Source organism: Castanea sativa, chromosome 1 (assembly GCF_040712315.1).
Source record: "Castanea sativa cultivar Marrone di Chiusa Pesio chromosome 1, ASM4071231v1".
In the NCBI taxonomy this organism is placed as follows: domain Eukaryota; kingdom Viridiplantae; phylum Streptophyta; class Magnoliopsida; order Fagales; family Fagaceae; genus Castanea; species Castanea sativa.
This window is the reverse complement of record NC_134013.1, coordinates 52557512-52571260: the sequence shown is the minus strand read 5'-3', so window position 1 is coordinate 52571260 and position 13749 is coordinate 52557512. Positions and strand designations below refer to the sequence as shown.

The 13749-nt window shown below is 41.9% G+C and overlaps 1 protein-coding gene across 1 annotated transcript; it reads right to left on the bottom strand.

Annotated features, from left to right (window-relative positions):
* Positions 1 to 2756, bottom strand: LOC142622186 (GDSL esterase/lipase At5g37690). Its single transcript, XM_075795619.1, has 6 exons — positions 2476 to 2756; positions 2209 to 2336; positions 1953 to 2079; positions 1671 to 1783; positions 782 to 1031; positions 1 to 691 (listed from the first exon to the last, which is right to left on the bottom strand). The coding sequence occupies exons 1-6, from the start codon at positions 2708 to 2710 to the stop codon at positions 480 to 482; spliced, it is 1065 nt and encodes a 354-aa protein (XP_075651734.1). The 5' UTR covers positions 2711 to 2756; the 3' UTR covers positions 1 to 479.
* Positions 2757 to 13749: the final 10993 nt, after the last annotated feature.

Below are 13749 nucleotides of genomic sequence, written 5' to 3'. Positions count from 1 at the left end.
GTTACAGATAACCTTCATTAATAACAGTAACTTATAGTATTTCAATAATTTACTAAACAAATAGCAGATACAAGCTTTGCAGTATCAATAATTATCCACAGGATCCCTTAATCGTCTGCCTAAGAGATTCAATGATTTCTATTACTCAAATACAATTTTGTATTGCTAAAATTGTGCTCACTCAATATTTTAGATATAATATTTTTTTTGATACAAGATAAAATTTCTACTCTAACCTAATCTAAGTGTATATGTGTGTGAAGCTCCCTCCTGGAGATTTGAACTCCGGCCCTTGCCCCCCACACCCTACAAGCATTTATACTTGTAGAGTGACCACCACACCAAGGGTGCGCGGTGGTGGAGAAGCTTGTGTTTTGACAAGACATAGGTTGAAACAAACTGTTCCTTGGCTTTCCTAGATAATTAATAGGGATACATGAACCGTATGCATTTAGGGTATTATTACTATTGATATGCTATCAATTTGAGGGAGTTGGTGCAATGGAAGGAGCAGCAGAAAACAGGATGGAGAAGAATTCTTCAGCAAGTACTGCATTTGCTTTGTCCGAGGGATGGAATGCATCCCAGAATACATAGTCACTGCGATTACTGCATAACTTCGAGTTAGGCAAGCATAGCCCTCCAATGGATGTGTCTACGTTGCAACACGATGTATTAGAAACCTTAAAACCTGCAAAAGAAAAAAAGAATGATGTTTAAGACATTGTTTACATTGTCAAACTAGTATGTTTTGAGGCTGAAAAGAGAGCATTGGATTTACCATATTTACTGGGATTATCGATCAAGTCTAGAACTGCTGGGTATGTATCTGCAAATATTAGTTTTGCATTTGGAAGGAGCTGGCTGAGAGAGGCTAATAGCTTTTGTACGCTGGAGTTGAAGTCCAGAATCCATTGATTGACCCTCTTCAAGCATTCACCGTTCTTTGATTTCACCCTCTGAGAAGGAATGCAGCCTAGAGGGCCAAGACCGTGAAAGGCCATTTTTCGTGCACCGAGTTGGTAGAGCCTCTTAAAACATGCAAGTTCAGGTTCTCATATATCACTAAATTGTAAATTTGACTTATTAAAGTAATGACAGTTATGGTGGTTATTTTCGAAATAGATTAATTCAGTGTTACTATTTCCTACTAGCTTTATTTTGTGAGAAATTTATAAGTCATCCTCATATTCAAAAGTTTTGAATCAAAACCACCATATATCTGATATCTTGAAAAAATAATGGTTTATACTTTATAGTGACTAATAATTATGGAATAAATCTCTCCATCATATTTATAATCAATCTTGGCCAAAATGTTAAGAAATGCACCATGTAAGTGTTCTTATTCTTTTTAGATTTAAAGACTAACATAAAACAGCCACGGATTAAACACTTTACCTATAAAGAATGGCAAAACTCTATTTTAAAACTTCCTTGTAGGTGGTAAGATTGGTCATTGGTTGTGACATACAGGCAATTTCACACAACTTTGAGGAAGAACATTACATTATAATTATGTACTACAAACTTTCAAGAAACTACTCCTATGAAGCCTTTCTGATAGATTGTTCCATTTTTTTTCAATGCAAGTAATTCCACATTCATGTCTCTTATACGCTTTTAAGAAGTCAGATAAATAAATTAATGGGGATGGTAAAACTTTTTACCGAAAGTTGTTTGTCCAAGGTGGAGATTAATAGGTCCCTAAACTCGTCTGATGTGTATTGTTGACCATCTGGTAAAAAGGGCTGCAAGAAATTGTTGACATAGTCATTGCTTCCTGCAAAATCAGTTTAAAAAAGATAATAATTTTTTAGTTGAAGATTTGAATTGCTTTAATTGTTATTCACTTTAGTTTCTTGCTTCTGTGAATAGTAGTTTTAAACTTTTAATTGAAATTGCCAAACATGGGGAAGTGCTATAATACTCAGCAATGCTGGAGTAATTACCAATTCCAATGAAGTACGTGGCTTCATTGCATAGCTTGTTTGCTGCCACTTCCCCTATTTTGTTCTTCATTGTTTCCTTAGTCTTCTCAAAGTATTTGATCTGATCATCAAAGGATAATCTCTGAATCTACAATGCAGAAAACAAGATCAAGAATATTTAGGAAAATGGTCAATAATGTAAATGTGTAAATTAAATAAAAGTTGTTTATTCAATTTAAAAGCAAGAATAACCCTTTCTAAAAGAATGTGTTATTACAAAATAAAGTCCAGTGTCATTGAGAATTCCTGCTCCGCCAGATGCATAATTAACCCCTTTAAGGACTGCATCATCATTTGGCGACAAAGAAAGATAAGGTGGTGGTGATGAAATCCCAAGTTTTTCCGCTACAAAATTCATAAAAAAGATACCATTAGTGGAAGACAATATCAAGTTGCATAAAAAGCGTCAATGCAATTCAGAGAAATCAAGCAAAGAAAGAAAAAGGAAAAGATGGGCATTGTAATTTAGGGGTAATTAACATACAAACGATATCAACAATAGTCCTCCCATTTGTGAACCTCCCAGTGGCCTGGCCACCAACATAATCAATCCCATAAAAAGGGAAATTGGATCTTGCAAGAGAATATTGCAGATAATTGTTGTTTCCAACTTCTGTTAATGAGTCACCAAAGATAAATGTTACTAGTAATGCTGCTGATGCCATGGATGTTGTGGCTACAAAAATCAATGCAGCAAAAGCTAGCCTTGGCATGGCCATCTTAATTTCACTTTAGTCTCACTTGTGGGTTTGTTAAAAGGAGTGGCAGTTAGTAACGTGGATTTATAGTATGTTCAGAAATGGTGCATGATCGTTTTAAGTCATGTCCAGTTCTCCAAGTTTGCACATATTAGGTGACAATTTTCAAAACCATAGTTTATGCAAAAGGTGTAAGCCTTAAAAGGCCTGAAACGTTTTGTTGAGTGCAATTTCTTGTCTAGGAGTGTCTCTCTAGGAGTTGGCCAACTCTGCAACTGCAACTGCAACTGCAACTCACCTCATTAAGTCATCAAAGTTGGTTTTGTTAGGTTTTGCACTTGGCGTGAAAATGGCGATGAAATATTTCTAGTTACTTCTACTAATGACTCCAATCTGCTCAAAGGCAAAACTGTCCTTTAACAGTATGCATGTGAATGAATTGGCTTACAAGTATCCAACTGCTTCTAAAAGCTCAATCTCATTTCTAGCGAAAGCATCACATTAGATTGACACACAAGTGACACAACTATGATCTATTGGCCTATCACGCTAGACCACATAATGAAAATATTCATCTACGATTCTAATATATATATATATATATATATCAGAGAGGTCTAGAGAGAGAGAGAGAGAGAGAGAGAGAGAATAGTAGTAGAAGAAGAAGAATATAGGTTAGGTGGAGAGTTTAATGACTCATTTGAAAAGTGGGTTGTTGAAAATGACAAGTGCCCTTTAATCAAGTGAAAAACAATAAATAAGGTGAGAGACAAAAGTGAAAAACAATAATATTTAATGATGTCTTTTTTAACCGCTAAATTTTTAGAAATTTACGGTGTAAAAAATGTGTAACTTTACAATATTTTGAAAAATAATGTTAACAAAAGAAAAAAAATTAAACACAATTGAAATTTGATTAAGAGAACATGAGAATACGAAAATTTAAGGCATTCCATCCTAGACTAACAAGATTAGATGTGTGAATCACTTGGGTCAAAATTTTTTCTTCCTGAAAATTTTTGTCCTTTCTCAACAAGATTAATCTTCAAAATACTCTGTTTTAATCAATGGTTTATATCTTTTTCGAATTTCGATCATTTACAATGTACGTACTGCAGATATGAAGAGAAATATGTCAAAATTTTTCTAGTTTATAGTTTTTTTTTATAGAAATTTTGACCTATTTTTCCCCTTTATACATGGCCTATCTGACATTCATAATCTATGCCACGTGGCACGTTCTACCGTGAGGTATGATTTACTTTGAGGTACACCCTCTAATCTATAAAAAAAAATAAATAAAAAAAATAAGTAGAGAAATAAGATATTTCCTTCTAAGGATTTCAATTTTAGATGTTATAGTGTTCAAATGTCATGTATAGTCATTATAGGCATAATTTATGTTTATTTTAAGTTTTTAAAATAAAGAATAATTATCCAAATCTTTAGAAATATATCTAAAATCAAAATTTAAATATTATTTTCCTCCTAACACATAAGAACACACATGTAGGAGTTTTCCATGATGAGTTGAACACGGACACACTGAAAGTTTCAGAGTGTCTATTTTTTTATTATTAAATTTTATCCTATGGCAACTGTTTCATGATAATTATTCTTTATCATCAAGTCAAAACACCAATTGATTTTTGGTGAGAGGTTTGAATCCTGGATCTTTCATTTGACAATAAATTTTTTTACTAATTGAGCTAATTGAAATTTGCAGTGTCTTTGCTTCTTTGTAGAGGATGATAGTGCAACGTTTAGTAGGGGAAAAAAAAGCCTTAATACTTTTGATTGTTGCCTTGTTGAGAAGCTTCAATTTTCTGATTGACTTCTGAAAAGGATCAAATATGAGACGGATCTTTCTTCATCAATCACAACGGAGCGGTGTTAACATAAGGAGGGTCGACGGGTAAAAGCTACAAGGACGTGTAGTGGATGGTTGTAGCATTTGGTCTCCGTCGGTATTGATAAGGATTCATGCACTCCTAGTCGAAATCAACTTGTGTCTCGCGATAAGTTTGATATGGCTTTGCTTGACCTCCACACATATGCCATAAGGAGAATTCTTGAGCCACACGTTTAGCCTTAATTGAGAAGATTCATATAAGGAAAAGAACTCTAAGAGATACGCAAAATCCACAAATTACTCTCCTAGTAGGAAAGTACTTCTTCGCCAAGGTGCATATTTCGACCCTACACTACTATAAATACCCCAAAACCCTCATAAACTAAGGGATGCATAATTAACTCGACTCTGGCACTCTAGGGTTGTGAAAAGGACTCTAACTTGACCTTCGAAGGGTTTTTGGCCGGCACCACACCGGTGCTCTCTGTTAGGTCATCTCTTTTCTTTTTGCAGGTGTTGTTTTGGTTTGGGAGTGCCTACAACTTATTGGTGATTTTTTCGGCATCATCAGTTGGCGCCTTCTGTGGGGACGTTATTTAGCCTTTGCTTTATTCCTAAGACAAAAAGTTGCATGGTACTCACTCGATCGATGGAAACAACCAACCATCAAGGTGACAAACCGCACACCACAGCTCTAGAGAGGCAAGTCCAAACACTCGCGGCGGCGGTTGAGCGCCTAACCAAGCAGAATCATGATTTGGAAGAACGACTACGGCAAAGGAACGCACATCCAAGCGCACCAGAGGAAGACTAGGAAGGTGCTAGTTCGGAGGAGAGGAACGCAGAAGGGCCTGAGGGTAGCAACGCTCCGACTAGACCAGAGCGGCAGGAGACCAACCGGCTATCCATCTCGGACACTTAACCAACTCACATAGCAGCCGAGATGCAGGAGATAAGGGAACGTATGGATGTAATGATGAACGCCCTCAGAGGACGAATCTCCAAGGACTTGGACGACCTAGTCCATAGAACAGATTCGCCTTTCACAGCGCTCGTGAATTCATGCCCCCTTCTTCCAAAGTTTCGCATGCCTCAGGTGGAGAATTACAACGGATCCAAGGACCCATTGGATCACTTGGAATCTTTCAAGACCCTAATGCATCTTCAGGGCGTACTGGATGAAATCATGTGTAGGGCTTTTCTCACCACGTTGAAAGGGCCTGCAAGGGATTGGTACAGTAGGCTAACACCTAATTCCATCAGCATTTTTAAGGAATTAGGCGCATAGTTCGTATCACACTTTATCGGGAGTTACCAGCATAAGAAGTCTACTGTGTGTCTGTTGAACATTAGGCAACGAGAAGATGAGACCTTAAGATCATACATAGCCTGCTTTAACAAGGAAGCCCTCTCGATAGACGAGGCAGATGACAAGATACTTGTGGCAACATTCACAAACAGGCTGCGATAGGGTAAGTTCCTATTTTCTCTGTACAAGAATGACCCAAAGACTATGTCCGAAGTGTTTTACAGGGCAATGAAGTATATGAACGTAGAAGATGCCTTGTTGGCTCGAGAGGACAAACCCAGAAAGAAGGAACGGCAGGAAGATACACAACCGGACAAGGGACGAAAAATGGCTAGAACTAGAGAACAATGGGAAGATCGACGACCCAAACCGCCTACGGGAAGATTCACGAACTTCACCCCCTCACAGCCCCAATTGACCAAGTGTTAATGCAGATCAAAGATGAAGGAACCTTGACGTTTCCTGGCAAGCTGAAGGGAGATCCGAACAAGAGGCCAAGAGACAGATACTGCCGTTTTCATGGCGATTATGGCCACGATACGACGGACTGTTATGAGTTAAAGCAGCAAATTGAAGCCCTCATTAGGCAAGGAAGGTTGCAGAGGTTCGTGAGGAAGGAGAGAACGGATCAACTCCAAGAACAAAATCCCCGACGGGAAAACGAGCATCCCAGACCACCTGTAGGAGATATACGAATGATTGTAGGGGGCACTACTTCTGCAGGGTCATCCAAAAAGGCCAGAAAGACCTACTTGCAGATGGTTCAAAGCGTCCAGTTGACAGGTTCCTCACTAAAAGTGACACGACGAGATAGCCCTAGCATCGGGTTTTCGGAAGAAGATGTGCGACGCCTTCGCCACCCACATGACGACGCGCTCGTGGTCAGCATACGGACGGGGGACTACAACATGCATCGAGTTTTGGTAGACAACGGAAGCTTAGCAGATATCCTCTACTACCCCGCATTCTAGCAAATGGGGATTACTAAAGAACGACTGATCCCAATGAATGCACCCCTTGTTGGCTTCAGAGGAACAATGGTCTATCCTTTAGGCGTCGTTACGTTGTTTGTGACGGTCAGAGATTACCCACAGCAAATAACCAAGGATGTAGCTTTTCTTGTGGTCGACTGCTCTTCAGCGTATAACGCCATCCTCGGACGGCCCACTCTCAATGCATGGAAGGCTGTCACCTCTACCTACCATCTAATGGTAAAATTCCCCACCGAATACGGAGTTGGAGAGTTGCGTGGAAATCAGGTGGCTGCACGGGAATGTTACATCGTCATGATGGAAATGGATGTCCACCTACAAGCAATGAGCATCGAGGAACAGAGAACAGTGGCAGAACCGGTGGAAGAGTTGGAAGAAGTACAACTGGATGATTCAAGGCCCGACCGAGCAACCAGAATTGGCACCCTCGCCAACCAAACAGTTCGACAAGCGCTCGCATTATTCCTCAAAGAAAACCAAGATGTTTTTGCATGGAGTCATGAGGATATGCCGGGAATAGATCCAACAGTCATAGTTCACAGGTTGAACGTGTCACCCTCTTTCTCTCCTGTTCGACAGAAGAAGCGAGTGTTCGCCTCCGAACGAGATCGAGCCATAGCAGAAGAAGTACGGAAGCTACAAGAAGCAGACTTCATACGCGAGGTGTACTACCCTGATTGGTTGGCAAATGTAGTAATGGTCAAGAAGACCAACGGGAAGTGGAGAATGTGTGTCGACTTCACGGATCTGAATAGAGCCTGCCCTAAGGATAGTTACCCACTCCCACGTATTGACACCCTAGTAGACTCCACCGCAAGATATAAACTTTTGAGCTTCATGGATGCCTTCTCCGGCTACAACCAAATCAAATTGGAAAAGACTGATCAGAAGAAAACCTCGTTTGTAACGAGTCAGGGGCTTTTTTGCTACAAGGTAATGCCTTTCGGGCTTAAAAATGTGGGAGCCACATATTAGAGATTGATGAACAAGATGTTCGCGCACCAAATTGGCAGAAACGTGCAGGTTTACGTGGATGATATGTTGGTAAAAAGCGTAAAGGTGTCTGATCACTTGAGGGACCTCCAAGAGACTTTCAATACTCTTCGGACATACAAAATGAAGCTGAATCCGAACAAATGCGCGTTCGGAGTAACCGCAGAAAAATTCTTGGGATTTATGGTATCCCAGAGGGGCATCGAAGTCAACCCAGAGAAAGTAAAGGTGATTATGGAACTATCTCCTCCAAGGACGATAAAGGAAGTACAAAGCTTGACTGGGAAGATAGCAGCCTTGAACAGGTTCGTATCAAGAGCAACGGACAAATGCCTCCCATTCTTCCGCACATTGAAGAGATCATTCGAATGGACAGACGAGTGCCAGAAGGCATTTGAAGAATTAAAGATGTATCTCTCCGCTCCGCCGTTGCTTAGCCCATCTATGCCGGGGGAAGAATTGTTCCTGTACCTTGCCGTCTCCTTAGCCGCAGTCAGTGCAGCTCTCATTAGAGAAGAAGAAAAGGTACAAAAGCCCGTGTACTTTATAAGCCGGGCATTGAGAGGAGCAGAAGAGAGATACCCTCAGATGGAAAAAATCACATTTGCTCTTGTGACCGCGGCCCTAAAGCTCAAGCCATACTTTCAAGCACACACCCTAAATGTCCTGATAGATAAACCCTTACGGAGAGCAATGAGCAGTCCTGAAACTGCTGGATGGATGGCGCTACGGGCAATCGAGCTAAGTGAATTCGATATCCAATATCAGCCACGGATGGCAGTGAAAGGACAGATATTGGCGGACTTCGTTGCTGAATTCACTACCGCAAAGGTGCAGGGGGCAGAAGAGACGCCCATATGGAGAATTCATACAGACAGATCTTCCAATAAGCACGCTGGAGGTGTTGGAGTCGTACTTCACACCTTGAAAGGAGACAAGATCGAATGCATGATCCGTCTGGACTTCACCACTACTAACAACGAAGCGGAATACGAGGCCTTGGTTGCGGGGCTGGAGCTTGCGATAGCGGTAGGAGCTAAGAGGGCGGTCGTCTACTCCGATTCTCAAATCGTGGCCAATCAGATTAATGGGAGCTATGATTGCAAGAATGAGAGGATGAAAAGGTACCTTGGGGAAGTGAAGGGTCGAATGAATAACCTCCAATTCACGATGATTCAAATCCCAAGAGAGGAAAACCAAGAAGCAGACCTACTCGCAAAGGCAGCTTCGGCCGAACCCATGATCATCCCTGAACAGGTATTGTCCTTCATCCAGCTTTCATCATTATTAGATGACATTAGCATACAGGAGGTAAGCAATGAGTGTTGTTGGACGGTTCCAATAATGACGTATCTCAAGGAAGGCAAGCGGCCTGATAACAAAGAAGACGCAAGGAAGTTGAAGGTTAAAGCTGCCCGGTTCGTCTTGATTAAAGACGTCCTATACAAAAGAGGATTCTCCCGACCATATTTAAGATGCCTCGGCCGCGCAGAAGCAGACTATGTGATAAGGGAGGTCCATGAAGGAGTTTGTGGAAACCATTCTGGCTCAAGGTCTTTGGTGCACAAGCTACTCCGAGCAGGATACTACTGGCCAACAATGCAGAAGGATGCCCACACATATGTTAGAGCTTGCGACAAGTGCCAACGATTTGGCAATTTTATAAGGCAACCAACGGAAGAACTTACCCCTATGACAGCTCCATGGCCCTTTGCGCAATGGGGATTAGACATCATGGGTCCTTTCCCGACGGCGGTAAGACAGCTAAAGTTCTTAGTGGTTGGTATTGACTACTTCACCAAATGGGTGGAAGCAGAGGCTCTGGCCACTATCACGGAAAATAATATCCATAATTTTGTATGGAGAAGTATTATTTGCAGATATGAAATTCCGAGGGTGCTAGTTTCCGACAACGAAAAACAATTTGACAATGACACATTCAGAGACTTCTGTTCTCAGCTTGGGATCAAGAATCACTACTCATCGCCCGCCCACCCGTAGGCCAACGGACAAGTTGAAGTCACGAACTGGTCCTTGGTGAAGATTATCAAGACCCGGCTCGAGGGGGCAAAGGGCATATGGCCGGACGAATTACCAAGTGTTTTATGGGCATACAGGACAACGATGAGAACACCGACAGGAGAGACACCATTTCGATTGGCGTATGGTACTGAGGCCCTCATACCGGCAGAAGTAGGATTAACAAGCTACCGTGTAGAAAACTACGATGAGAGTAAGAATGACGAAGCTTTGCGTGTACAACTTGACCTTGTAAACGAAGTCAGGGCAGCAGCTGCACAGAGACTAGCGCAATACCAAGACATGATGGCAAAGCATTACAACTCCAAGGTTAGGCACAGGGATTTCCAGGTGGGAGATCTGGTCTTACGAAAAGTACTAGGCGCTACGAGAGATACCTCCCAAGGAAAACTGGGCCCTAACTGGGAAGGACCATACAGAATCATTTCATGGCATAGGAAGGGAACCTACTATTTAGAGACGCTAGACGGAAGAAAGCTGAGCCATCCATGGAACACAGAGCACCTGAAAAAATACTACCAGTAAACAAAGGGCAAAGAAAACAGCAACATTTACCTCCTCATTTCCAGTTTATTTCTTAGACAGTCATAATTTTCACTTACTAAAGTCAAAGTTTTTATTTTCTATGAACAATATAGTCTACCAGTCAAATTATAATAAAAGGAGTTTTATTCAGAACGTATGAAATGTGTTTGGCTAAAAAATCTACTAAGTCCACAAAATGGACGGATCATCCAAAATGGATGAAAGCTTATCAAGTCCACAGAGTGGACGGATCTCAACTAAGTCCACAAAGTGGACGGATCATCCAAAATGAATGAAATGTTATCAAGTCCACATAGTGGACGAATCTCTACTAAGTCCACAAAGTGGACGGATCATCCAAAATGGATGAAAATTTATCAAGTCCACATAGTGGACGAATCTCTACTATGTCCACAAAGTGGACGGATCATCCAAAATGGATGAAACTTTATCGAGTCCACATAGTGGACGGATCTCAACTAAGTCCACAAAGTGGACGAATCATCCAAAATAGATAAAAATTTATCAAGTCCACATAGTGGACGGATCTCTACTAAGTCCACGAAGTGGACAGATCATCCAAAATGGATGAAAATTTATCAAGTCCACATAGTGGACGGATCTTTGTTAAAGTCCACATAGTGGACGGATCATCCAAAATGGATAAAAACCTATCAAGTCCACAAAGTGGACGGATCATCCAAAATAGATAAAAATCAATTAAGTCCGCATAGTGGACGGATCATCCTACAAGGATGAAAATATAATTCCACGTGGTGGACGGGTAATCCAATACGGATAAAAGTGTACTGTCCACATAATGGACGGGTCATCCAAAAGTATAGATTTGTCCAAAATATGGACGGATCATCCTCTCAAGGATGAAATGTACAAGTCAAGTTGTGAGATGGACGAACATCGTAGATAAAAGATGTCTTAATCGCATACAAATCACAATTGGACGGACCCCTGCGACATGATTAGATTATCTACTGTATGAGCAATAAATTAAAATGCACGACGGATAAAAGCAAGCGAATAAGCTAGTTAAATCTTACAAAAAATACGTCCACAAACAAATTATGACGGATTAAATTTTTGTCCTTCACATTCCAAAAAAAAAACTACTGCTGCTGATGCTTGGGGGAAGTGCTTTCAATTTTCTGGTTGTCGTCTGGTTGATCTTGAGGAAGAGTCTAGCCTTCGTCCGCAGGAGGAGCAGTGATGGCAAACACATCTTCTGTACTCTCTGAGTGGACAGATTGAGCTAGTGTCTGCCCTTGAGCGTCTATAGAGACATGGGACACGTCCAGATTGGGATACGAGGCTTTGACCTGACAGAGGGCATCGTCAAATCCATCAGCAAAGGAGCTCCCAAGCTCTGTTAAAAGAAGGTCGGAGTCACGATACTCCCAGATTGCCACTTCTTTAGCATCACGAAGCTGAGTCTTGGTGTCCGTCACCTCCTTTTCCTTGTCTTTTAGAATTTGCGCCAGCTGCTCCGTCTGCTTCTACAGCTCTACTCTAACCTGCTCCGAGTAGTTGAGTTTTCTCTCCATGTTGATCTTCTAGGTCTTTAGATCATGAAGCTCGTCCTCCATCATCTTATTCTTCCTCCTAAGACGGTCCAAAGTTGTCTCATGATTTAGACAACGACCCATCAGCCCCTTCATCATCAGCATGTCCTGAAAACAAAGTGCAAATAAATATCATGTAAACGACGGATAAGAAACGACGGTTTCAAGTTTGAGGACGAGTTTAAAATACTTGAGCAATAGTGAAGAGGTCCGTCTCTCCCATCGCCTCTGTAGCGTGGTTGCCAAGGTCCTTATAATCATCAGCGGTCATGATAGACGAGAGTTTTTTCGAGGCGTATTCTGAGTCTTCTCGAAGGAGGACGGGTGGTTTCTCACCAGTATGAGCTGGACCCTTCATTAAACCTTTACCCTTTCCATGCTTCACGGGAGTGACCGTCCTCTTGGTCTCAGCCTCCAGCGCTACGACGGGCTCAGGGGTGGTCTTCGGCTTCTTCGATAGACAGTCCATCTTCTCCTGTTGGTTCCGTTTTGATGGAATGGATGGACCCGTCCCCTTAGCTTGTTGACCGACCTCTTGTTTCTTCTTTGCTGCTTGCTGCTTGATGAAAGCTCTTCTCTTGGCAGCGTCCATTTCTGCAAATAAAAGACAGATGTGCAGCATTAGAAAAGAATGAGTAAAAGAGACTGAAAGTGTTTATGACGAGCTTACGTTTGTGAACTCTACTGTCGTAACGACGGGCGGTAGAGGTCGGTTTGGGGCCTTCACAATACCAATGGAGTGTGTCGAGGTTGACTAATTGTGCCCACGTCCTCTCTTCAAGCTTCGTCTTGTTGAAAATCCTCTCAAGGAAGCTCCACTCCTCCAAAGTAAATTGCGGACGGTCTCGAGCTGCAAAAGAAGACGGTTAGAATAACTTACAAAATAAAATGTTTGAACACACGGGAACTAAAAGCAATTGCATACCCGAAGGAGGCATTATGCCCCATGTTGTGTCGACGGACATATATGTGGTATCCCCTGGACGACACATCCACTCGTCCCCTTCCAAGAAAAAATACCTACTCTTCCAGTCCCTATTGGAGTCGGGTGTATCACAGACAAGCCTCAACAACGGGCTCTTAGCTATAAAACTATACATACCCTTTGACTTTATAATCTCTGTGGGACGGTAACAGTGAAAGAATTCTTCCACCGTTAACCTTCGTGCACCGTTTGACATGGCCCCGTACAAGACCTCCACGCCTATGAAAACCCTCCAGGCGTTTGGGGAGATTTGTGTGACGAATAGACCAAGATATTGAAGTAGTCGACGGTGGAGAGAGCTTAAAGGAAATCTGAGCCCTGCCTTCAGTGCTTCCTCATAGATCCCAACACTGTCGACCCCCCTGTAGTAACATTTCTCGGACTTGTGGGGAAGACGGATATGGACGTTGTCAGGAATTTGGTACTTGGTCCTAATTGTTTTGAAATGGGATTCTGTGATTGTGGACCTAAAATCATTGACCGTCCATAGGGGTAGCAGGATGAACTCCCTAAGACCGTTCGGACCGATCACAGATTGAACAGGGGGATCGACACCGTCTAGGTTATCGCTTGAAGACTCCACTGAACTATCCGACTCCAAACCTTCATCGTCTAGGGAAGGAGAGGTAGCGGATGGATTCCTTTCTTCACTTGAAGTGTCAGGATCTCTTTGACCTGACGGGAATCCTTCATCGTAGCCCGCCCCGTCGCGAACAGATGATTGATTACTTGACGCACTAGACATTACCTACATATGACGGTAAAACCTAAGACACTGACGGATTTA